General features: G+C 38.9%; 2 protein-coding genes across 3 annotated transcripts in view; one reads left to right on the top strand and one right to left on the bottom strand.

Moving 5' to 3' along the window:
• ttll9 (tubulin tyrosine ligase-like family, member 9) overlaps positions 1 to 26766 on the top strand; it is a 67186-nt gene that overhangs the window by 28754 nt on the left and 11666 nt on the right. The gene's annotated exons all lie outside the window — the stretch shown is intronic.
• Positions 16286 to 26533, bottom strand: edn3b (endothelin 3b). The gene is made up of 4 exons (XM_071475873.1): positions 25436 to 26533; positions 25092 to 25308; positions 22847 to 23005; positions 16286 to 21962 (listed from the first exon to the last, which is right to left on the bottom strand). The coding sequence occupies exons 1-4, from the start codon at positions 25503 to 25505 to the stop codon at positions 21908 to 21910; spliced, it is 501 nt and encodes a 166-aa protein (XP_071331974.1). The 5' UTR covers positions 25506 to 26533; the 3' UTR covers positions 16286 to 21907.

Genomic DNA, 26766 nt, shown 5'->3' with positions numbered 1-26766 from the left:
TGGTGTTCCTGTTTGGTGAGATCATGTGAACTTAGAAGTGGACAGAAAATTATAAGAGACAGAAAAGATATGACTGAGGTAATGACAGGCAGCCAAGTTTTGCCACCTGGATTTAATAAGCTGTTCAGCTGTGTACATCCAAGCCACTGCACCTTTCGCAGTCCTCTGCAAGGCAACCTCACGCCCCAGCTTGGCCTCTAAATGTGTTCCTTGTGTGAAGTCAAGCCAGACAACTACACAGATAGCAGTCTCAAACAAATGCAAATATTACCCGTAACAGGCTTGTTCTTTAAATAGGGCTCATATTTATCTGCCTTCCAAGAATTACACTTAAGAATGCTGTAGCAGCTTAAGAGTAAAAAAGTTGAGTGGGGGCAATAAGACACATTTATTCTACTTACAGCAAAGTGTCAAAATAACTTTTAAGAGCTACTCATAAGTGATCAAATGACTGATCATATGCATGTTCAAAGACAGAATAATCAAGCAGAGATGTAGATTGATAGATTGACCCTTAATCTTCAATATTGAACATTCTTTTAAAAAACTGTTTATTCATTGCTATGTTATTTTGGGAAATCTTTAAATGTCTGAATAATTAACATGGGAAACTAACAACAATCCAATATAGGCAGGGTACACCCTGCACAGGTCACCAGTCTTTCGCAGGGCTGGCACATAGAGACAAACAACGATACCATGGGCAATTTAGAGTCACCATTGTCTGCATGTCTTTGTACTGTGGGAGGAAGCCAGAGTACCCGGAGGAAAGGAAACCTCCGGGTGCTCCGGGGAGACAAGGAGAACATGCAAACGCCACACAGAAAGGCCCCGGTCTCGGGGTTCAAACCCAGAACCTTCTTGCTGTGAGGTGTCAGTGCTAACCACTGAACCACCATGCCACCCGTATATAGAAGTATTATTTACAAAACAAATAAAAGCAGAATGTGATGATTTGCAAATCATGTAAACCCATATTTAATTGAAAATAGAACAAAGACAACACATCAAATGTTGAAATGCTGAAATCTATTGTTTTATGAAAAATATATGCTCAATTTGAATTTGATGCCAGCAACATGTTTCAAAAAGGTTGGGACAGGAGGACTGGAGGTTTGAAAATGAAATGTTGTCCTATTCTTGAAATCCTGATATCGGATTTTATCTGCTCAACATTTCAGGGTCTCCTTAGTCGTATTTTTTGTTTCATGGGTGCCAGATCTGGACTGCAGGCAGGCCAGTTTAGCATCCTGTCTCTTCTACTACAGACCCATGCTGTTGTAATACATGCAGAATGCAGTTTGGCATTGTCTTGCTGAAGTATGCAAGGCCTTCTCTGAAAAAGACGTTGTGTGGATGGCAGCATATGTTGCTCCAAAATCTGTATATACCATTCAGCATTCCTAGATGCCTTCCTAGATGTGCAAGCTACCCAAGCCATGGGCACTAATGCGCCCCCACACTATCACGGATGCTGGCTTTTGAACTGATAACAGGCTGGATGGTCCCTCTCCTCTTTAGCCTGGAGGACGCGGCATCAATGATTTCCAAAAACAATTTGAAATTTTGATTCATCAGAATACAGGAAAGTTTTCCATTTTGCCACAGACCATTTTAAATGAGTTCAGGCCCAGAGAAGTCAACAACATTTCTGGATCATGTTTAGATATGGTTTCTTCTTTGCATGGTAGAGTTTCAACCTGCATTTGTGGATGCAGCAAAGAACTGTGTTCACAGACAATGGTTTTCAGAAGTGTTCCTGAGCCTGTGCAGTGATTTCCACTATAGAATCATGTCTGTTCAGGATATTCAGAACCTGAAGATCACAGCCATCCAATACTGGTTTTCAGCCTTGTCCCTTTGCCTACAGAGATTTCTCCAGATTCTCTGAATCTTTTAATGATATTATAAACTATAGATGCTGAAATTCCCAAATTCTTTGTAATTTTACATTGAGGAACATTATTCTTAAGTTGTTGCACTATTTGCCCAAACAGTCTTTCACAGAGTGGTGAACCTCTCCCCATCGTCACTGCACAGAGACTCTGTCTCTCTGGGAGGCTCTTTTTATTCCCAATCATCCTACTGACATGTTGCCAGTTAATCTTTAGTCAATTAGTTGTGAGATATTCAACCAGGTGTTGTTGTTTTTTTTTTAGCGTGACACAACTTTCCTTTTGCTGCCCCCATCCCAACTTTTTTGAAATGTATTGCTGGCATCAAATTCAAATTGAGCATATATTTTTCATAAAACAATAGAATTTCAGCATTTCAACATTTGATGTGTTGTCTTTGTTCTATTTTCAATTAAATATGGGTTTACATGATTTGCAAATTATCGTATTCTGTTTTTATTTACATTTTCCACAGTATCCCAACTTTTTTGAAAAGGGGGTTGTAAAACAACAGAAACACAAAGACAACAAGACATAAACAAACAAAAAAACGGGTTTGTGGGCAGCTGTGCCAGCTATGCTGGGCAGTGTTGAGCAGTTGTGGGTTCATTTGTTATTTTGAGTTGCCATATTGGAGTTGTGAAGATCTGAGTGAGAGAGTCAGTGTAGGTAGGAATCAGCTCTGGGTAAACTGGTGGAAAGGAGACCAGAAGCCTGTACTATGAAGCAGGTCTGACATTCCCAGGATAACTTCTCGCTATCTGGCTTCACTGAACATTACACTGGCCATCCAGGATAACCTGTACTACAAAGCTGGTTATCAACAGGCTCGGTTAACCCCGTGTTTTCCTATCCGGCTAGGAACGCTTTTGTGATAAAGAGGCAGAGTTAATTACAAGAAACATCATCAGAACAATGAATAAAAGTACCTAATATGATATGAAATATACCTGCAGGTAAATTAGGTTCTAGTGACAGCCAAAAGATATATTGTATATAAACAAGGTGAAATGTAAACAGTATTATCACATAACTAGAATGGCAAAAAAGTACTTTCCAATCAATAAAGGCAGGCTAAGCATATACAGGAATTATTATAAAGTGTCTTGTCTCACTGAGTGACATTTTTGTTTTTTGTTCTATTGTCTGATGAACAAATATTATGATGTTGCTGCTGAAGTTTGCCTGAAGAGTTTAGTTTTTATTCCCTGTTATTGTCACAGTATCCTCATGCTATCCTGAGCTGCAGTGGTGGAATAAGAGTGTAAAGCATCAACACTGTCGGGAATCAAAGAATCTTGGTGCAATTAAAATGAAGCTATAATAATTATTATGTAGTTATTTAGTGTGATACATGTTTGTCTGGTGTCCATTTGTTAATTCAATTCATTTCAATTTTATTTTTTTATTTTTATTTTTTTACAGAAGTTATTTCAGGACTCTTTTCATGTAGGGCAGGTCTAGACCGTACTCTTCATAATATTATTTACCTAACATTCCCCAATGAGCAAGCACTTGGCGACAGTGGCAAGGAAAAATCCCCATTATTACAGAAACCTTGAATACAACCAGGTTGGGTTGAGGGAGTGAGAGCGATAGAGAGAAGGCGGAGGGAGAGAGAGAAAGTTTAAGTGAAGAGCGTTGTATGTTTTGTCTAAAGGGCAGTGGTCATGAGAGAGCTGCCACTGAAAAGGTGCCCCAGGCTCCTCTCTGTTTCCATGCGGGAAAGTTGATGAGCTCCTCACTGATTTTAAACATAGGGTTATACCAGAGAGGAGTAAGAGTAGAAGAGATAGTTTGAGGTTATGTGCGTCATTTGCTTTCCACCAGGCAGTGAGAGTAGTGGTTGTGGTGTCAAATTTGAAGCAGCTGTGAATCTTAACTCAGTTATCTATGAATGTAATATTCTGAACTGGGAGATCTTTATAGATGGGCTGTTTGATATCAAGCCATGCAGACATTTAGGGAAGACAAGCAGCCCAGGGACAGACTGACAGGGGTCATGGCAAATAGATTTGATTTTGACGGTTTGTTAGGGACCGAGCAGTGAGGCAAAAAGAACACAGGAATTTGTTGTGAAAAAAGCAGGGGTTTATCTACAATACAAAAACAAGAGTGTCATAACCAGGCCTATAAAAGAGGTCAACGAAACATAACTATACTCAAGATACCAACTAAACTAAAGGTGTTAACTGAACAAACTGACCCAACATAAAGACACATGAGGGAACTGTGTGAGGTACATCTACATATTCAGTGTATTACCTGCACTAGTTGGTGGCCTCTCGGTATAGACAAGCAGCTAAGAGTATGGGCCCTGAGATCTTCTGTCATAAAAAGTGATCTGAGAATTCATTATTTCACCTCTGTATTGCAGTGGGGTTGGATGCGGGCCCCCGACATTTTTGAGATTTTCAAGTGGCCCATGAGTAGGAAAAGGTTGGGAAAAGCTGATGTAGAGAAATCGGTTTATCTAAATTCTCTGCGTGGGTTGTGTCGAGTTTTGTTATGTTTGATTAATTTATTGCAGTTCTTGCAGGTCTTGTGTAGTGTTCCTCAAGTAGTTCAGTTTGTTGTCTCAACTGATTGTCCAAATGTTTACCAGTTTTATTACCAAGTTCAAAATGTTAAAAGGGATTGTATATTCTTTTAACTTACTAGAAGACTATTAAGTTTGTGTTTTGTTTTGCTGATAATGTCTGTAGGTATTTGAGGAACCAGGGTGTCCAGTCTCTTCACCTCCTGCTTAAGAAATGTTCCCTTCCAGTTTGACTTTTTTTGTGTGTGTCTTTTTGGGTTTTTTTTTTGTTTGTGGAATATGCAATTACCTCTAACTGCTTTTCCTGTTTCCCAGAGAGTGCTTGTGGTTATATCAGGGGGTGCTGCTGGTTTCTTGGAAGGATGCCTGTCCTTGTAGAAAATACTTGATAAAATCTGGTCTTTCAGGAGTCAGCTAGTGAAGCGCCACCTAGCTGGGGGATGTGGGTGAATTCCTGTTAGTAATTTGAGGGTGATAGGAGCATGGTCTGATGGAATAATTCTGTGGGTGGTGGATTGTGTTGCTCTATGCATGAATGAGTTGTTGATCAAAACATAGTCAATGTGGGAGTATGTTTTGTGGGTATAGTAAGAAAATTATCGATTATCTGAGTTGTGTAGTCTCCAGATATATGTCAGTTGCAGTTGATTTATGACAATATGGTGTATTCTATCTAATCAGAATGGAGGCACCACAATTTTGTGGAATCCTAAGTTGAGTGGTAGGTCTGGCCAACCCATCTGGCCTCAAGTTTCCGAGACTCTGCCTCTGTGAGATACGTTTCTTGGAACAGGAAGATGTCTAATTTAATTTTGTGTAGATGGTTTAATACTTTGGTCATTTTTGCAGGGGACCCAGTTCCTCGTATATTCCAAGGTGTTATATTCAGGGCCAATGTCATGATGTTACTGATGTTGATAATGAGAAACAGGATGTGCTATACAATGTGCTTGCTGAAGCAGCTACTCCATGCATACTTCCCCACATACATGAAATACGCAAATAACAGCATACAAAACAAGACAGACATAAAACTGAAGTGGAGGGGGAAGAAAAAAAGGACATAAAGTCAAAACAATGGTCTTAAATTAATGTGGGGAAAATTAAACATTTAACCTGACAGGGAACACTGACTTATTGTGGGGAAACAGGGTATAAATGGGGTGTTCTATTTTAACCCTTCAATGCCCTCTGTTTTGTGATACTAAAATATGTATTTTAAAAAAAAAGAAAATGAATTAAACAAGTGAGTGATGACTTTAATATGAACAGACAAACATAAACATGCTACGCTATACCCACATACGCACACATGCACACCCACTCACTCAGGCCCACATGCTGGATGTGAGATTTTTCACATACATATGTACATAGATTCGGTGAATATGGGTTTTGATCTGCAAATGTTATTTTTTGTGACAATCTGTTGGATTGGCAAAAAATGCTGTCTTTTGTTAGTTTCAGGACTGAGTACATGAATTGTTTTATTGCATTTTCTGTGATTTCTTAGGTGTGTTCAGTCTTTCCCATGAATGTTAGATTGTTGTGCATGCTCAGCACTGGATGGGATGGTTTCTTTCAAGTTTTTGTTTTCAGTGGAGATGGCGTTGACCTGAGAGTGTGTTGACTTTTAGCTCCTTGTTTGCTATCTGTAGTTTTTCAGGCTGTGGTTGGCTGAAGACTCACCTCAAGATCTTTTATGTCTATGTGAAGTAGTTCCAGAATTGACCTCAACAGTGGTCGTGTCTGTGGTGGACTCATGACGCACAGTTACAGTAGTCATCAACATTTCATTTTGTTTTTCTTTTGCTGCAGTGCTCTTTGTTGCAATTTGTTTTGTGATAAATGGCTCACTGGCTTCGGGAACATTCCCAACTGCTTTCAAACTAGCTCATGTAGCTCCTCTGCTCACAAAACTCTCACTTGACCCATATGGAGAACAATCAACCTGTCTCACTACTTCCATTCTTATCCAAGCGTATAGAAAGGGTGGTTTTTAAGCAGGTCTCTGAATTCCTATCACGGAACAATCTCCTCGATCCAAACTAGTCTAGCTGTGAGAGTGGCCACTCCACTTCTCTGACCATGTTGCATGTGTTGTGCCACTTTGTTCTATACAATATCAAGAAAATCAGGCCTTACCTGACCCAGTACGCCACCCAGCTCTTGGTTTGGGCCATGGTGATCTCTCGCCTTACAGATGGTCCAGAATGTGGCAGCCCGCCTGGTCTTCAATCAGCCCAAAAGAGCACATGTCACTCTGCTAATCATCAACCTACACTGGCTACCCGTGGCCGCCCAAATCAAATTCAAGTCACTAATGCCTTCAGAGTGACTTCTGGGTCTGCACCTATCGACCTGAACTCAATCATACAGCCTTATGCTCCTTCTCGACCACTGCATCTGTCGTCTGGTATCACCATCTCTGCACACAAGGCAATCTCAATCCAGATTGTTCTCATCTGTGGTTCCCAGCTGGTGGAACAAGTTATCAAGTTCTATCAGAGCAGGGGCTACCCTCTCTATTTTCAAGAATCTCTTGAAAGCTCATCTCTTCCGAGAGAACCTCCTTTCTTAAAACCCTAACATGTCTAACTAGCACTTACTATGAACTTTTGACGCACTTCCTTATACAATCTCCCAGCACCTATTAAATAGATGTAGTGCCTAATACTTACACAAAGGTCTCCCACTGCACTGAAGCTTTACTATTGTCCTTCACTTTTAGGTCGCTTTGGATAAAAGTGTCTGCCAAATGAGTAAATGTAAATGTTTTCTGAATTTTCATGTGTTTTGTCTGTTTGCATTTGTTTTCTTAAGTTGTAGTACATTGAGCTCTCAGGGCCATCACAAGTTTTATTGTAACTCACACATTGAACTTAAATGTACAACTTTCAATAAAATAAATCCTGAATACAAAACAAAGAAGTGTTTTTGTATTTACATGCAGCTCTTAGTAAACATAACAAGAATGTAGCCACACTGAATAATTGTTCAAACATAAGAAGCACCAGAGTATGAGCAAAACCTTCTCATCTCAAGTAAATACTGCCTATATGTCATAATGTGGGCTTGATGCGGCTTGTTAGGTTTAGGGGACATAATGAGCTCTGAAGAAATACTGGACTAGAGCTTCTCTAATCACAATGGCTGCTTTGTCCTGATTGTGCCCCTGAGGCTGTTGTACCTGTGGTACTGCAGGACGGATGCATGCAGTGACTTTTATAGATAGGCAAGCAAAACCGAGCAGCCAACAACCCCCCTCCCCCCCAAAAAAACAAAAAAAACAAACCTAACCCTAACTCAGCTATTCAGTTGTGTCCTACACTAACCACAAAAATATATATATTTATTATTAACAATAAACATATCAAACAAAATGTGTACTATAGAGTAAAAATGTCTAAAGATCACTTGTATGGTAATCTTCAACATATTTACCTTGGCTGACAATGACACAGTGACAACGTAGAATCCTATATTTTCCAGCCTCAGTGTTGTTAATCTTCCTGGCTTATCATCTGGACTGTAGTCGAAGCACAGATATGTGCTAACTTCGGCCTTGAGGAGTTGTAGCATTTATTTACTGACAGACAGCCTGAAGTGCACAGACATTACACTGCTACGTTCACAGCTACACTGCTAACTAACTAGCTAACTCTCTGCTGTAGTCACCAGTCTCACAGCTCTCTTCCTCTCTCTGTCTCTCTCTCTTTCCCTCCCGCTACGCTCACAACCAATGTGCTCATCTTTTCCTGAAAGGAGCTGCTCTACTACTGTAACAATATTCTGTCTCAAACTTCTCAATCTTGCTGTGGAGCTTGCACAATGATGATAAATCAGTGTAATTTGCTTGTTTTTTGCTACTGCTGCCTTAACACTTAATATGCAGGTGTCAACAGGAAACAGTCACACCCACGAAAATGACAGAAATGATTGGTACAATTGGTACAACTAGTGGGCGGTAAATTACATGATGAATGCAAACAGGCGTCAGATCCTTTATGGGACAGAAAGTTGTTCTGAGAACAGATTTAAGGGGCGATATCACTTCCACTTCAGTGTCGTGATTGTTGATGTCTGTTTTTAGCCTGCTTGCCCTGACGGCACGCCACTGCCGCAGGATCTGAACATGGAGGCAGCAGCTACAGTCTTTTATCCTCACGCATGTTATGGAGAACACAACATGCCGCCACCACTGCAGGCATGAAACTGTGGTCTATGTCACGCTGTTTAGAAAGAACATGCCATTTGGTCTTGAGGTGTCCAAACATGGTGCTCAACTTTTACAATGATACTGAGGTATTCATTAAAGCCTGTTTGTGTTGCTGTTAAATTGGAACCAGAGAATGTCCTTCATGACCCACGGGAGCAGTCTGTATGCAGGGTCTGCAGAGAGGATTAGAGGCACCTGGGCTCCCTCTATTTTCATGGTTGTTTGGGGGTGTTTTGCAGGGTAAAAAGTTTTGCAGGCTGAAAGGAGCACACACAAATCATATGCTGTGGCTTATAAAACGTGAAAAATTCTGTGTGTCTGCAGGTGGTGGGGAGATAAAATATCTTTCAAATGGTTTCATATGCGGATATACATATACAGCAGGTGAAACTATAGGAATTTCAAGATATTCAAATATGTAAAAAAGAAAAAAAAAATACCATGTTTAATTGGAATGATATCATGAGAGAAGAAAACCCTGCTTCATTCAAATAACATCACTCAATAAAACACACCATTTGCAATTGTGTTTTGTTGACTTTTCTACAAAAATCGCTTCTATTTAGCACAAATTTGCAATGGAAATAGAACTACAGTCTCTGTGGGGTTTTGGGTGGGTGACTGCTCTAAGAGAAGCGCAAAGAAGCATGTAGGACTGTTCACACCGGCTGCGTGTCTGCTGTGTTGCTTCTACTTCCAGCTCTATCTATGCCGCTGCTAAAAAGGTTAAAAAATATATTTATGTTTTTTTTATATGATATGTCTGTGACATATTCAGATTCAGCCTAGACATAAACACTATAGTGGAAAGTGTCAGTTTGGTGTAATATTTCTGGTATGATGTCAAAATGATTCTCAAAAGGTCTTTTCTCTAACTATTTTTGCTGCGAGACGCATGGGTCACGCATTGGAAAAATAAGCGAGACGCCAAATCAGAGATGTGTGTCCCACACAGGCAGTGTGTCCACTCTAATCTGTTAACATGGGTGTTCAGTGAAAAGCCACCATGCACACACACGGCCCACGCATCCACTGTGTGTCTGGCCTTGGTTGTCATGGTTTTAGTCATGAGATGAATGCCTCCTACTCAGCTCCTAATCAGTTCTTCCCCAGAAAGTTTGCTTGCACTTGTTCTCGAATATTTCCATTTTATGCTAATTTTTACTTATACTCCAATACAATTAAAAATAGAAAAATTTTACACTCTTTACTCAACTACATTAACAGCTATAGTAGATAATCTCCAGATTAAGATTGTACTTCCAAAACATATGATCATTATATATAATATGATACACTGTTAGACAAAACTATACAGATCCAGCTCCAAAATACTAATATGCTGCTTACACGTGAATGCCACAATGATATCCAATATATGATAAATATCTGAATGGTGCCATTTTGCATTGTGAGTAATGGATACCTACTGAAGGGTCTGACAGCAGACAGCGCAGCCTTCATCTTTGTCTTCTCTGTTTCCTTGTCTCTGTGGTGAGATTAATGGGATTACATCACACCTACATCAATTTTATGTTGTTGCAAGGTACAAGTTTTCATCGCACAATAATCTGTCCAAATGCTCAATAGACAGTCATGGTTTGTCCTGACCTGTTGTCCCGTTTTATTCTGAAGTTACTTCCTTGTTTTTTACTTCCCGTCTTTGTTCCGTTTCCCCCCAGTTTGATTGTCTGCCCCGACCTAATGTGTTTCACCTTTGTTCTATTACCCTTGCCCCCCTTGAGTCTAGTAAGTCTCTGTGCTCATTGTTGTCTGAGCCAATTTCTGTTTTTCTCATGGAAGTTTTCTCTTTGGTACCCTGTTTTTCATGTGTTTTCAGCATTTTGATTTTGTTTGAGTTTGATCTCCTGTGTTTGCTTTTGGATGGCCTTCAAGTGAGTCTTGTTTGGACATTGTTTAATAAAGCCCCTGCCTCTTGCCTTCCTCCCTGGTTTGCTGCCTGCATTAGGGTCCACCAATCCTTTTGGACCCTACTACCATACTATTGATATTTAAATACATTATCTGGTTAATACTTAATTTGATATGTAGTAAAAGTTTGAATGTAGGACTTTTACTTGTAATGGATTATTTTCATAATTCAGTATTTTTTTAATTTATTTTTATAATTTTTTATTTATTTATATTTTTTTTTTCTTCCAGAATTTCAAATTTTATTGTACACATGCTCAGATGTATGTGAAAACAGTACTTGTGGATTAGAAAATTACAACAGTCTTTTCTCCCTCAGTCTTAAAAGGTAGTTGTAGCAAGTAAATGAGAAATCACACTGAAAAGTAAGTTTATAAATGTATTTTATAAAAACTACAAATGGAAATAAAATAATTCCACTCACATCATGCTCCAGTCTTTGCACTAGAACTCAAGATACATACTGTGACAAACAATTCTAACTCTAACTTTTGCTTTTTAAAATTAATTTTTTTTTTGGTTAAACTACTGTATTTTCACTGACAGGGCCAGAGTAACGTGAGCCATTTTCCACATATGAACTCTGGATGATGTCCAGACTTTCACCATGTAGCACACTAACAGAATCTGTGTGAGATGCATTCTCGCTCGTCTGACTCTGCAGATAGAGGCTGTGGGTACAAGCTACATTCTCATCTACTGGTAACACTGTTTAGTTAAGGCAAGGGGTGCCCCCAAGGTAGAGCTGATGATATGATAGAAACATCAACACGCCCACTTGCTTGAATTCTCCAGTGACTAGCTCAATTTACACATTGGCCCAATCAGACATAATATAGACTTTATACCAGGGAGCTGACAAAGATAAAGTCTATTTAATCTCAGGTCAAACTGATGTCAACATTTGTTCTCCCACATAAAGCTTCTCCTGGAAAAGTTGGTGCAGTGCATATGTGAAAGCAGCTATTGTGTATTCAACTCAATTGTATACAGTGACAGCAGTGCCAGATAAGATATTTTATGGTTTTGGACTTCTTGTACAGAGAGTGAGTTTGGAAGGTATGTGTTTAGATCTGTCAAAAATCTTGACACCAACAGGTGTGAAGTAATTTGCTGAGCTGTGACACTGAATCACCTCATCAATCTGACTGCAAAATGTGTCTTTGAGGCTTGCTCAGGGGTGTCAGTATAAGTTCTAAAGTTAAAAAAAAACAACTTTGACAATAAGGAGATAAGATGATCACCATAGACTATTTTCATGCACTAATAAATAGTTTGTTCTCTTTTTAACTCCCAACACTCTCCACAGTGTTTTGCAATAGCTGCTTGAATTGATTAGTTTATTGTCTTTCCATCTTCAAGTTGAAAAAACAAGATACATATTCATAACTGGAGACATTAATGCACCTAACAGCTTTAAATTGGTGACAAAATGCCAGAAAACAGATAACATACTACAGAATCTTCAGCTATGAGATTTATCAGTTGCATGAAAGTGGAAGACACACATCCCAAACCCATAATATTCCAGGAAGACTGTTTAAAAGGACAGTCCACACAGTGCATACTGTTCCCAAGGTGCTTTTGCACATAAGAACATATTCAGTATGGTCCATTACTGTCACTCCCTGGCCTGCAACCATCCCACCACTTGTGGCTTCTTTTTTAAGGAAAGAGAAAATTTGATCTTTCTCTCCCACAATAGCTGTTAACTTAAGTCAACAAACTTGTCGAATCTTTTTTACCACAGTGGAATGAAAATGGGGATCATGTATGAAACTACTTCAAAATTGTGAAAGGTCCTGCTGAAGTGAAGTTGAACAAAGGACACTTTTTTTTCCTCCAAACTGATTGGTACTGTAGATTGGCACTGTGCAACACAACATCTGGTACACCAGATGTGATAGAGCTGTTATAGAGAAACATTAATCAAGCCCAAAGGCCAACAAATCGTTAATTAATGCTATTAAATTGTGGAATCCTCACACATAATTACATGTACTTGCAGCAGGTGAGGTGCTACAACACGCACTGGTACACCGCATCAGTTCCCTGTGGGCATGTGTCAAGGAAGGCTCTACCAGACAGGCCTATTCAGATAAATGAGAATGTATCTATTGTTCAAAACAGCCTGATTTGTACATGTACAAACATTTAACCTTTTTACTGCAGCTAGGAAACATATTTTCACTTTTTATATGCTATGTTTACAACTTTACTCTTTATAGTACATGGAAGTGTCAAGGTTTTCAAGCGAATAAATTAATTTGCTTCTTTCATAAACATATACATAAAGTGCATGTTTTGTCTCTTTCTCATTTGGTTCTTTCTTTCCATTTTTGGGACTGGTCTACCAAAGTCATTCTTAATGCACGCATCTTACATAAGTTGAACACATTACTGTGGATGTCATTAGCTCATGTTTTCCTTTCTCTGTTTCCTATTATACTATATGTTTTTATCTTTAACATGAGTTTGTCTTTTTCTTTTTTGTATGTACATTCATAATATATTTTAAAAATTGCCCCTGCTTGTTTATAGCCCCAAGTAAAATAAACATTTTCTCTGTGTTACTTTAAAAACATACTCATTGCCTATGGAGAGGGTTAAATAAACATACGCAGACAGAGATTCGTTATCACTCCTGCTGCTTACAGTGCCTGCAGCATAATTCCCCATCTCAAGCTGTAGTCTTCCACACAATAGTAATTTATATCTTCCTCCTATATTTGCCTCTTACAGGGCAGCATGATGGTGCAGTGGCTAGCACTTTAGCCTCACAGCAAGAAGGTTCTGGGTTCTCCACGCCCCTTAGACGCCCTAAATTGTCCTGTCGGAGTGAATGTGAGTGTGAATGGATGCCCGTCTCTGTATGTCAGTCAGCTGAAGTTAAAGTATTACTTATTGAAAGTGTAACACTCAAAAACTAAGCTAATCTGCTTCATGTGGAATAACTGGGTTTGTGGCTTGGTCCGATTTGATTGACAGTGACAGTAACAACTAATCAACTGTCATCAGACTCTGATTCCAGACTGGGGTTGGTGCACTGAAGTATCTGACACAACCTTTTCCTAACTGAGCCCCGACCACTTGAAACTAGTGACACAAGCACAAAGAAAAGAAGAAATGCAAAGATCTTTGATGTGACAGACCCATAACCGTTCAGTCTTTTGTAGAAAATAGTATTTCATGTGGCAAACCATCACTTATAGCAAGAAGATGATTGAGAAAAAAGTTTTCAGGGCCTTTAAAACTATGAGCTCTTTAAGCTCTGAGAGCTTAGTTTAAATTTCCGCACATGGTACTTGACATCAGAGTTTTCTCTGCAAAAAGCAAAAAATAAAAAAATACAATAAGGTCATGAGGTAAATATCAAAACATACGACGCTTAATTTGTTTGTTTATAATAATGTTGATAAACCAACAGTTGAAAGTTAAAGTGATTGAGTGTAAACAGTTCAAATAGGAACATTTCTCACATTCCACACTTGAATGAACCAGTGTTTGCATGTTACTCTGTTCCTTGACGTGAGATTCAACTCTCAGCTTCTTAAGCAGTCAAATGTTGTGAAAGACTTTGCCCTGTGTGATTTACCTTTGTGGTAAAGAATTCTACAAATTCATGCCTCAGGGCAGCAAAACATATTTCTTAAACTCTTCAAAATTTACTTCCTCATCCTTAGAAGCCAGGAATTTTGTATTTAAGTATGTGTCCTATAGGTGCAATGAGCGTTCTCTATTAGTTGATACTGTATTGCAAATATCCAGTGCAGTGTAATGTTGTTTACTTTGAATTACAGGCCTTTAAGGACCTTTAGACAGTCAGTCGAAATCTTCACCCACCATACTGCTCACCCTTCATGAATTAATAACAAGTTGAGGTACCCTACACTCGCTTCAGCAGCTGGTAATAATGAATGTCACCTCATTGTTGGCAGGAATGCCGTCTTGAAGGAGCCATGCGGAGAACAAGATCTCTGATGCTGATCATGAGCCAAGGAGGGCAGAACTGAAGATGTCACATCATGTCTGAGTTTCAGACTCCAGAGCAGTTTTAAGGGTTACTGTTGTTAAATGCAGTCTTATTAGAGCAAAGGTGAAGACCTGTTTTTCCTGCTGGGTCACCATTAGCCAGGTGGGAAAGAAGCAACATGACATTTGTTCACTCAGGGAAACCATCAGACAGAATATTATTTATGGACACATCAATTTCGAGCTGTGATTACAATTATGAAATATTTTCATCTTTAAGGTCACATGGTGAGGTTTGTTTCTGGCCACCAGCCAAATGTAAGTCCAATATTCACTCTTCTCTTACCTCTGGTTTTGGATCTCTACTCAACCATGGAGGGGAAATATCTGGCTCTTTAGCTGCTAAATGCTCCTCTATAGTCAACAAGTCGCTAACTTTGCAACAGAAGACTGGGACAATGGATTTTCAGTGATTCTTGCCTGAAACAGTTGTTTTTATGACTGCTGCTTTAAAGGTACTATGTGTACATTTCTTTATGGGATTCCAGCAACTCTTAAAATATTCTGTCCTTGTTGAAATTAGAGTAGCCCGTGGGCTCTGTTACACCAGAAAACTCAAAATGACGGCTATAATGCTCTGTGTCCCCTATGTGTAAATAGGCAATTGTTTGCTAGCATGTTTAGCCATAAAAAAACTTTAAAAGGTGATAACATGGAGAATGTGTGTCATAGCTTGTTTGAAAGTCGTTCTGTCTGTCATTTAAATAAGTGTCTTTTTACATCTATCTGTCACCAAATGAGGTAACACAATGTTAACTGAGTCTATGACCTCAGTCCTTATAGTATTATGAACTGGGTGTCTGTATGACTTCCGCGCAAAATCACAAGGAACACAAGTCATTAACACACAGTTATTGAGATATGTTCCATTTATTGTTTTTTTTTTCTCTTTTTACACTGCATATAATATACAGTGGAGAATGGCATGTTATGCAACAAGTTCATGAGCCAGATCTCCAACAGAGTATCAATTGTATCTGCATATCATATTGCTGTTTTAATATACAGCTATAACACTCAGCTAAATGAGAGTTTGTGTCACCTGTGCCACAAGTTAGTGTGTGCCATGTGACAATAATTCAAACCAGCATCTTTTGAAATGTCAGAAATGTCATGGATGTTCAATGAGGCCCCAAGAATACATTTTTGTAGATGAAAAAAACGCTAGTTGGTTTTCAGTGTATTGCCACGAGGTTGTAATCAGTTCATCCATGAATCCAAGTGAATATTTGTACCAAATTTAATTTTCCCTTCTGGCATCATTGAGATCGTGTGTTCATGAGAATGGGATAGGCAGACATATGTATGGGCATACGTACAGACAGACAACCCAAAAACATTCTGTCTCTATGCATGGCTGTCGTTGGTGTGGAGGCATAAAAATGCTTGACTCAGAAACAGCTCAGCAGGCCTTTTAAATTATCTCTATCATCCACGTGGTTCAGTCGTCCAGCTTGTCGTAAATAACAGGATTTATTTCCACTGGTCTATAGTTTGGCTGCAAACTTACAGTCTCTTTGAGGTTGGCTTAAAGATGTGGTGCAGACTTTTTCTGTTTGTCAATGTCAGTGATGAACTGTAGTTGAGTGCAGTATTTATTACAAAATTAGAACAAGTAAACTATTAATGGAAAAATACCACATAAATGTGAAATTACAAGAAATGATCTAGAGGAGCAAATAAATAGGACTTTATTATAGGTGGATAATAAGGGTTGCGCACTACATATATCATTAATATGCAAACTCAAAATAATTGTTTCTCATGCAAATTGCTTTAAAAAAAGAAAAAAGCTCAGATACCGATTATGTTATAACCAAAAAATGAGACTTTAATCTTCACATCCTAATTACATTTATCTCTGTGTACAATGACAACAAAATGATAAAAAAAGACGGAAAAATGACTTGACCAAATGACCAAATAAAGAATCTCATGTGCTATAAGCCAAGCATAATACAATGCTTTAGAATGGTATATTGAAAATATTATATGTTTATTATCTCAAATTATGAGCAGAATACATACTTTACAAAACATCAACATTATATTGTGTCTGGAATTGCTTGTGTGGTGGAAGTAATCATCATTGTCTTTCAGTTGCTGGTAACCAGGGACAAAAGGTCTATTCATTTAATGAACCTGAGCACAAATAACATAAGCTATGGTAGGGGCCTTGAACCTGCTGTCGCATGGTCAGGATGTCTGCACAGTAATATTTCCCAGGGTATACTGTGGGAATATGGACCTTGCTAACTGGGTGATATTGTTGATGCTCATAGCAGAAGGTTTATACAGAGGCTCCAGGGTAGGCTTATTTGGGGTAGACTTAGCATGACATTCCAGGATGATAGGTGGTATTAGGGCTTCAAGGGGTCCAGTTGGTCTCACATTCTGTCGTACAAGGGTAAAAATATGTTCATATTACAGAAATGCAGCTCTGCTGTATGAAATATGTTATTTTGTGATTTACCACAAAAAAAACTCACACTTATCTTTATCTTTTATCATTCTTCTTATCTCTAGAAAACTAAAACATATTATCTCCATCAACAAGAAAATAAATCCATTGTCATAGGATATGATATTTTGTTTTCACCGTATGATGAGTAAAATGATCTTATCAAGAAAAAACTACTATATCTCAAAGTAACAAGATAATTAACGTGATGTCAGGAAAACAGGAAAATCATTACAACCATGGCTGCTCTCAGTTTCTACAAATATCTGTTGTATACTTTTGTAAAGATATACCAGTTTCTGGCAATTGCTTTGTGTAATCCTCTCATGTAGCAAGGTAAAAAAAAAAGTCATATTAATTATTTAATTATGTATTATTAAGCCCCAGTAAAATATGCAGGTATTGTTGCTCATTTTAATTTTTGTGTAGAATTTACAGGATGACATTCAAAATGTATTAGGTACCGCACAATGCATTGGCCCACTTTGAAAGATGAAAATATGAAATCACACCAGAGGTAGCCTTGAGAACAGACAGCAAGCTTATAACTGGATATGGCTGCACTATCATCGCTCCTTGAAGGAATGTGGGGTAGGTCTGCACTGTTGGCAACCATAAATTCAACTCAGCACATATGAATATTACTCAGATGGCCATGAGCAAAGAATTCAGGGTAAAGTAGTATTAAAGCACTGCAGTTGACCATGTACACACCCAACAGACAATAAAACCTCAGGCTAATCCAACTGTGCTGTACACAATACCTTCCCACATTGGACCACTTTTTTCCCAGACCAGAGAAGCTCAAATATTTCCATAAAAGATTTCTTCTCTTCTGGGTCTGGGTACTTATTTTCACTGTATGCAGTCTGACTGAGATCACACCAAAGGGTGATCTCAGTCAGAGTGTAAAAACATTCTACACTAAAGGAAAGAATAAATATTTCCATGTTATTTATGTAAAGAGCATAGTACAAATACGCAGAGTGACAATTAACATTAAACTGTAAGATTTGCTTTATGCTATGTGATGAAAAACAGAAAAAAAACCCTGTGGTGCTGGAAACAACAGTTCTTCTTCAGTTAAACCCCAGTGATTGGCAGACAGTGGCAGTTATTTTCACCCTATGGAATAGATTTTGTGTATAAGAGTGAAACTGTATGTATTTACATATAGGTGATGTAGACTGATCAATGCTTCCAGAGATAATCAATATAGTCAAAACCGTTTTTCATCAAAAGAACATAAGAACACATTATTAAAAGAAGTTCTAGTAGTACATCTTTAACAAGTTTTCTGCCTTTAATTTTTCTCTTAGATCTAGAATCCATGACAATAGTTAAACCACTGTTACTACGTGGTAATGGGCAGGAAAGTGACTATTAACAAATTATAAATACTAGTGGTTAATTCTGACTATTTAGAGCTTTACAGTGTGGTTTCGGATATGTTTTGTTATACAATTAAAAAAATGGTGTCCTCCACCTCCACTTTCATTTCTCTATTTCCCTTATGTTATCCCATATTATATGTGTTGCTGTATAAAGGCATAGCAATATGAGATTTATAAATGTATATACATACATACATACATAATATACATATTGTACAAAATGAGAATGCAATATTAGTTGAAAGGGTTTATATCATTTGTAACCATTCATTTTTTTCTCCATGTGTCCTATATGTCAGATCATGGTTATGATCATTGTCCTATTTGAGCTCATGGAGAACAGCTTTGCCACTGTACTTTGTAACAAAACTATGAATACTCCGATTATTCATTAATTCACAAACGTGCTTATATTTCTTTAATATCTTTCAGAAAGTTTACAAGATTCCTGTGCACTGATTCTAATGTTACATTCTTGTTTATCATGTTGTATGAGGTGACGTGTACTGCCCACTTTCCAGTTCTTTCCCTGTCTCTCCCTCCCTGTCACACAGACACACACACACACACACAAGCCAATTATAGCAACTACAAAATCACTATATTGTGCTGGTAGTATTTTATGATCTCTTTTGATGTTATGTAAAGTAATTATTTCAATAAACAAAAATGATTAAGTACATGTGTACAATATGGCCCTCTATACAGTTTTTTCATATTAATCATATTTTAATGCTGACTGATTCATCATCTACTGTCCAGTAGAGAAAACTGTCACAGATATGTTTTTGTTTGGACCAGAACGATTGAGTTACCTTAGGATGGAGCATTTTATTTTTTTTATTTACTTACATACTCTATATATAAAGTTATGATGTTGGATGTCCGTATTAAATGTGGCCAAAGTTTCAAGTAATGAGATAAACATACTGTATGTAAAAGTCAATTCTGTTGTGCAAAAACTCAGGCATCAGAGTCGTCTGAATACTAGGTTTCCAATATTAGGGTTTCAAAAACAGAAAAGTAACCCTTGTGATGCTGGAAACAGTTCTTTTTTTCAGTTAAAACAGACGTCAGCTCATCGTGTCACTTGCTCTCCCAAAACAGCGTACTTTAGTAGTATTATAGGCATTTAATGTACTCCAGTATTAAAATGATGCTTTACAGTTGTTTGGTGACAGCAGAATAACATTTTACCAGCAACATTAACTTTTGCATTTCCTGACAGCAAATGTTTTCTATTTCATTTGGCATTTTAGCACATTTCCCACAAGTACAACTATTAACAGGGACATAGAAAAAAATATTATATACTGATCATGACTGAATGACAAACACAAAATAAGCAGGTAATGGGCCCTTGGAAGCTTGCGGATGTTCAGTCAAACAAAACAAAGTGGACTCTGGAGGAGGCCCAAGATAATATTGCCTGTGTCAGTCAGGGGCTCAACTGAGGAGCTGCATAAACAGGCATTTTGATATAAATAAGGACATTTTTTGAACTGTGAATCATGCAAAGCTACTCTAGCGAGGTCCCAGAATAAAATATAGAGTTGGAAATGAGCATAACAGGTCCCCTTTTAATAACAATGAATGCTTTTAATAAACAAGTGGTGATGTGTTCTTGGCAAAACACTGGGCAAGTTAGTATAAGCAGAGAAAAACAAGTGTTATCCCAGTATAAGTTTCAGGCCCCAATGGAGAGGTTGTGCCAAACTCAGAGTGTGTTGTCTTGAAATGCCTCCTCATATTAAGCTCCCTTTTCATGGAAATGCTCTCAGGGTACTGTAATCACATGGACTACAAACCAACGGGCACTAAAAAATACTTGTGTGCCTCTACTTCTAGAGTAGACCATATAATTTGGTAATTTGGTAACAGTTGGTTTGGTGGAACCCAATGCTGCCTGACAAAAAAGAGACTAACACTTGTCTGTTTTATTTGTCAGCTTCCTTGTGACAGGAGGACTGTTTGTGCTATTCATAGAAAATGATAAAAGAGGCAAATATTTTAATAGGATAAATTAACATTGTTTGCTCATCATCAGTTAAAGGAGCTATTTGACAAAGTGGATGGAGACAGAGCAGTGGAGGTAAAAGAGAGAAACTGGAAGGATTCAATTACTTCAGGGGAGGGCACATGTGGCCCCAGAAGCAAGGAACAGTCACTCGGCTATGGTGGAGCACTGCATGTTATTTTATCATGTTGGACTCTAATAGTAGCATATCTTCATGGAATTCGACACACTGCAACCACAGTCTGTTTATACCTCGGGCAATACACCGCTACCCCAATGCCCCACACTCCAAAAAGAAATCCCTCACTTCAAGGATAAGGCTGGCATTATTCTGTATTTTTATTTGTGAATAAATTCCATTACAAGACCTGAACCGAAAATATGTCTGCCTCAATACTTTCCATCATCCCTACCCTGTCTGTAGCACTCAGCGCCATGCCAGATCATTTTTAAAGAAGATGAAAATCTGTAAAAATTGTTCATTTTGAGCGAAAGCTAAATACTTTCCTGAAACGGCTGGGCACTGTAGTGTTTAGTAAACATCACTGAGACAGGGGTAAAGTGCATTTGTTAGGGACTATTTTCAGCTGCAGATTAACATACATTTGGTGCACTAGTGAGCATTTGTGGCAGCGGGACAACGTATGCAGGACTGACTGTGTTTTTTGTTGATTTAGTCGAGACTCAGCAAAATAAATTTCCCCCCAGCTAAATGTTTGCAGCTGAGAAACAACTGTTAGTCAGTGGAGGTAAGGTAAAAGCACAACAAATATCACTGATAAATCAGCTGTGCAGAGCGCAAATAATATATTATTGCTGAAAGAGCTGATACAAAAAAAAAAGCAAACTACCAGAGTGTGACTGCTTTCCAGATGGACTATGAATGGTCCCATAGAACAAAGATCAGTATGCCCCAGAACACAAGTGGTCCAAAGCTTTTTTGTTTGCATGTTTTGAGCTCGTAGCACTTTTTGCTTTCCAATATTTTTGCAGAAGTAGTAGGTGTCTCTTATAGGTCGATACAAGCTTATCTCATGGTTTTGAACAAGTCATGTATAGTCCACAACAATCTGTTTGCAGGTGTGAATACAAATGGTTTTGTCTGGAAAAGCTTGACCAAAGCAAGGTCACTGGCTATTGTATTGTGGATATTGTATTATTTTGCATTATGGTGCAGGTAATCCTCGTGCTGCTTTCAGGAGGGAACAAAAAGGGAATAGCCTCCAGGGATCTGAACTGAATTTGCTGAAGAGTTCTTGAAAGCACTCGGCCTGATGGAACTTGCTCCAAAGTTCTTCCCTTGACTGTGAGTGTACCTGTGGCGGCAAGAGTGCCGAATGGAGAGTGAAGGGGCTGCAAAGGAGTGAAGAGTCCAATCCCCCAAGAAGAAGAGCAGAAGATGAAGAGATGTCAAACTGTCATCCAGGGCCAGGGACCCTGCGGAGACTCCTGGGTGGCACTGTCTGCAGAGGACTTTGAAGAGAACATTTCACATTAAAATAGTCATATTGAAGGGCCTAACCCCAACCCTAAGCCAGTGATTTTGTATTGTGCTTCCAGAGGCCTAATATTAGAGAATTTACAAGAGACCTCCTGAGTTCTTAGTCCCTAGTATGGATGAAGCTCCAAAAACACTGGATCCTACATTTTCCATAATGCAACCATACAGGTGCAGTTTCTGATAAACGCTTTCTGTTATAAATCTGTAGTCTCCAGGACTAAATTAAAATAATCCTGATCACTATGTTTAAATAATAACCCTCAGTGCACACCTCAATACATATCCCATTCTTCTTATATCCTTATTTGCCTCATAAGACTGAAAACACATGACCCACTTGCTAAAACTTAATTGCATTTTATTTGGATAGTCCGTGTTCAGAGGGTATTTGTAACATTTCATTTATCTTTGTTTAACATTGCAATGTTCAACTAGTGTTCAACAATGTACCTACAAATATTCAACCAACAATTAGTCAACAATTTAATGGTTAGGGTCAGACAACTTATTCCTGTTGAAATTTTACTAATACTCTGTAAACTCTGACTCTGTAGGCTGATTATCCAAATAAAAGTGTTTTAAAAAATCTTATATGCAACAAGTGTAGAATTGAATCACATTTAAACTGCAATATTCGTCCATATTCATATCAGAGAGCACTCAAATTCTCACAAAATTTGGTAGGACAAAGCAATCCAAAACTAGCCATGCTTGGTGTTGGATTACTATCAGAAGCCTTTTTAATCATCTTCAGTCACAGCAATTCATTTCACTCTTCACTTGATGTAAATGTAACAAATGACGACTGAGACTGAAAAGGACCCAATGTCACTTTTATGGAAAGAATCAGACAGACCTTGACAGACAAAAATCGTGGCACTCAGGGTCTGCATCAAGCACAACACAAATGCAGCGTTGAGTCTTTGCCCCCTCATGTTCAGTTGGTTGTCCAACAGCAGCACGCCTGATTCGCTGAGGGCCTCGGTAGCTCGACATTCCATAGGGCACAGTGCGTCTAAGAAGTTAAAACAAACAGACACCATTCTCTTCAGTAACAGTAGAAATGTGCTATAAATCACATTATTGAGCATATAGAGAAAAACAGCATATCAATATTTGATATTGTTACATTTAGCAAGTGCCAGAACATATCTTCTAAGAGCCCTCAAGCCAACTGTTACATACAATATACTCCTTTTTGTAAACATGATTAACCACAGAGTAAAAGGCCTTTTACCCTTTTACCTGTTCAGAGTTAAGTGGCTGTTGTGTTCTGGAACTGATGTCAGCTGGGGGCTATGATCTGATGGTATAAGAAGGGCTTTGAGGAATCCTGGCTTTTAAACCAAACGGCAATTTGAGTAAAACACTTTAATTATGATTGTAGTCCAGGGGACAGTTCACAAAAGAAGAAGGGAATGGAGGGTAAATACACACACTGACACTTAGAGGCTACCTACAGTATGACCACAGTCTTGTAAACAAGAAGTAATGACTTGTCTCCTCTGAAGCATTTTGGGTAAGGGTAAGGCACCCTTTTCTCAAAGGAACCAAACCATTCTCTTGGAGTTTATCTGTATGATCACCACAACGTGAGCACATATATTAAGTTGAAAACACACTTGACACTTCAATATTAATGTTAGTGGATGTGTCAACATCCCCCTCGGTCTTTAAACTATGTCAATTTGTCCCGACTTGCAAGCAGTAATAAAGTGAGATATTTACTTGAAATGCCAACAGCAGTCTTGGCAGACAAAGAAAGAGGAAGAAAGAATGCTTCTCTACTGTCTTGCCAATGGGTTTAATATGCAGCTTGGAGGTGGTAGAACATAACACCGTTCCATAACACGAGAAGGTGTTGTAAATTATATTTTAAGGTATTGCTTCTAATCTGCAGTATGCTAGGCCATGTTGAACATACATCGTGTAACCGCAGATTGTAAAAAAAACTACCACTTTCTAATCTTGACAGCTGGTAATGTTCATTTCACGTGGCCTCTCACCACCAAGTGCACTCACCTCCAGCCAGAACCAGCCCCTAACTTTTTAATAATCCGAAGATGACTGTATGGGTGGTCCCAGAACCAATCTGCCAAATTACTTCCACCATTATCAGTAATAATAGCATCATTATGTTACCCTCCACAGTGTTTGTCCATACAGCATAAGATAGTCTCCTAAAGGAAATCCTAATAAATCTAAAATGTGGGAAATTTAAAGCCCTGTCTATTAATGAATTTGTTTCTAGTTGAAAGCAGACTGAAAGCAACTAATAAATAAATAAAATTAGGACAAATTTACACTACAATAGCACAGTACACTGTGGTACAATTTCAATAACTGGAAAACTCATTTTCAACAAATCATGCTCTAGTGATTTAATGAATAGAGCACTTTAAATTTAGTCCCCCATGACAAAAATGAAGAATTGGTGTACTCCTCCTCACCAACCCCTGTAGGCTATTAGCTTTGTGTCTCAGATTTCTCTCTGATCTCTGTCCACTCAGCCTCACAGCCTCCGTACTGTACATATTCCCATTACCTGTCACACGTTCACTCCAAAATTTTAAGTGTTTTGAGAGGATTTGATTGTTTTAACAGAGCATGAATTCAGACACCGAGACATCATTTCCACTCTCCAATGAAATTTTGCCAGGGACTTATGTCGGGCCACCATAAGGATGCGAAGGTGATAAAGAGTCACTGACTACAGACGCGGAGAGAGAGAAAGCACAATACTCGCATGGAACTGCCACATCAAAAAGTCCGACTTTGACCTTGCAGGGCGAGTTGCTTTCTTTTGGGCTTGCCATCACACGAACTGCGATTGCGTCTGGTGCCTCGAGGGAGAAGTTATCGGGTGTGACTTGCTACAGTTTCTTGGCTTTAGTGCTCCCGTTGAGTTGCACAAGCCGACCGCATGCCAATCTGGTTTTTAAATAGTCTTAATTGGCTCTCTTTATCCCCGCAGGCAATTACGAGGTATTGTGCAAGCCTGGAGATGTTTGCACGACAGCAGCAGGTCCGGCTCACTTACAGAGAGGGGGGGGGGGGGGGGGGGGTAGATATCTTATTATATTGAAACAAGCAGGTCTTACTCGGGGGTGTTGATCCAGATGATATCCAGGTGGCAGTAGTAGACGCACTCTTTATCCTTGTAGGAATAACAGGTGCAGCGCTTCGGTCTGGACTTGGCCTCCGCCGCCTCTGACAGCTGTGTTCCGGAGGACTCCCCGGTGCCAAACACCCCGGCGGAGTCTGGCAGACTTTCAGGGATGGCCTCTGACTTGACCGTGGCATCGGCCGTCAAGACACCTTATCATAACAGAAATATGTCAGAAATAAATGAACGCACAAATTAGCTATTGAACAAGTACATGCTTAAAAAAAAAAAAAAAAAAAAAAAAAAATTGCTGTATAAGTTTGCAGCTTGCTAACGTACCTTGTAAGAGCATTAATCCCAGTATTATGAAAAGCATGATCTTCGCGAGGATGGAAAGTATCCCAGCCATGTCAGATATTCCCAAAAACAATCATAGCCTGGTGAAGATGCAGCGCATTCGTCAAATTAATCTCCCACAAGTGAAAATCCAGTAACTTCAGTGTAGATCCATGTGTGGCTCATCTCATATGGTCCAGACGTCAAATAACGGATCGGAGGATGTTTGTCATGTGGTTCCTTTCATATTTATGGCGTCATAAATCCTTCCTGTAACTTACACATTGAAGTGAGAGGAAACTGCGGTCTCCTGAACACAAATTGCTCCCTGAGCCGCAGTCGCACAGCAAAGGTGATCTCTGGGGCGGAGAGAGGAACTGCGCTCCTTTCAGTCACTTCGCCTTCTGAAAGCCTGAATCAAAAATACTGGGCTTTGGAGAGTATTGGGTACACGCCCACGCCTCCCCTGACACCCCCACCGTCAGATTGTCAGTTTCAGCAACATGGGCTTGTCTGTGTCTGTGTCTGTGTCTGTGTGTGTATGATACTCCTTTTGTGTTCCTGTTGATGCATGACAAAAATATATTTGTCTTGGATAAGACAGTAAAAGAGATCATTCAGCAACACTGAAGAGCACGGGCCCTTGGGCCATGAATTATTTGACTGACATTGCATTCCAACTGTGTGAATGAGGTGTTAACATTTTTGTTGTTGTAATTTACTTACAAAACAAAACCACGCATAAACACAACTCACGACATTATCACAATTCCTCTGGACCTACCATCTATACCATTACATTTCCTGTCTCAGCCCTGTTTACTCTCCATCTCCTGCCACTCTCCATCCACCCCCAATGTCTTATAACCTACCCTTCTGTTCCTCAGAGTACAGAGAGGCAGTTGCCCCTTTTTCTGCTATATTGCAGTTAGGAAGACCCCTCATTAGGCTACCTTTGCTTGTTTACACTGAACGAAACAAGCTGCATGATTTTAGATAGCATGCCAGACGTAACAGACATGATGTTAGCGGAAGTCTCTGTCATGCATAAGTACCCCAAATGTAATTGTATGATTGATTGCTCAAGTGCTTCTTGTGCAGTGTGTGTTTCTCTGATTACATTATGCAGAGAGGAGTCAGCAAAACGTCTAGATTGCACCAGTATAACTGAATTTGTGTGTAAAGTCCTTCTGAAGGTCTTTGAAACCACTAGATTCAAACTAGTACTTTACTATCTCAGGTTGAAAAAATAAGTAAAACAAAAACATCTACACCATCTCAGCAAAGAATGAATAAATCTGTTACTAACCCTTACACCTGGCCGTTACAAGGTG

Source organism: Trachinotus anak, unplaced genomic scaffold (assembly GCF_046630095.1).
Source record: "Trachinotus anak isolate AG129_WGS33_773 ecotype Australia unplaced genomic scaffold, CSIRO_AGI_Tana_v1 ptg000004l, whole genome shotgun sequence".
Lineage (NCBI taxonomy): Eukaryota > Metazoa > Chordata > Actinopteri > Carangiformes > Carangidae > Trachinotus > Trachinotus anak.
The sequence above is the reverse complement of the archived record's forward strand: the minus strand, read 5'-3'. Positions and strand labels throughout refer to the sequence as shown.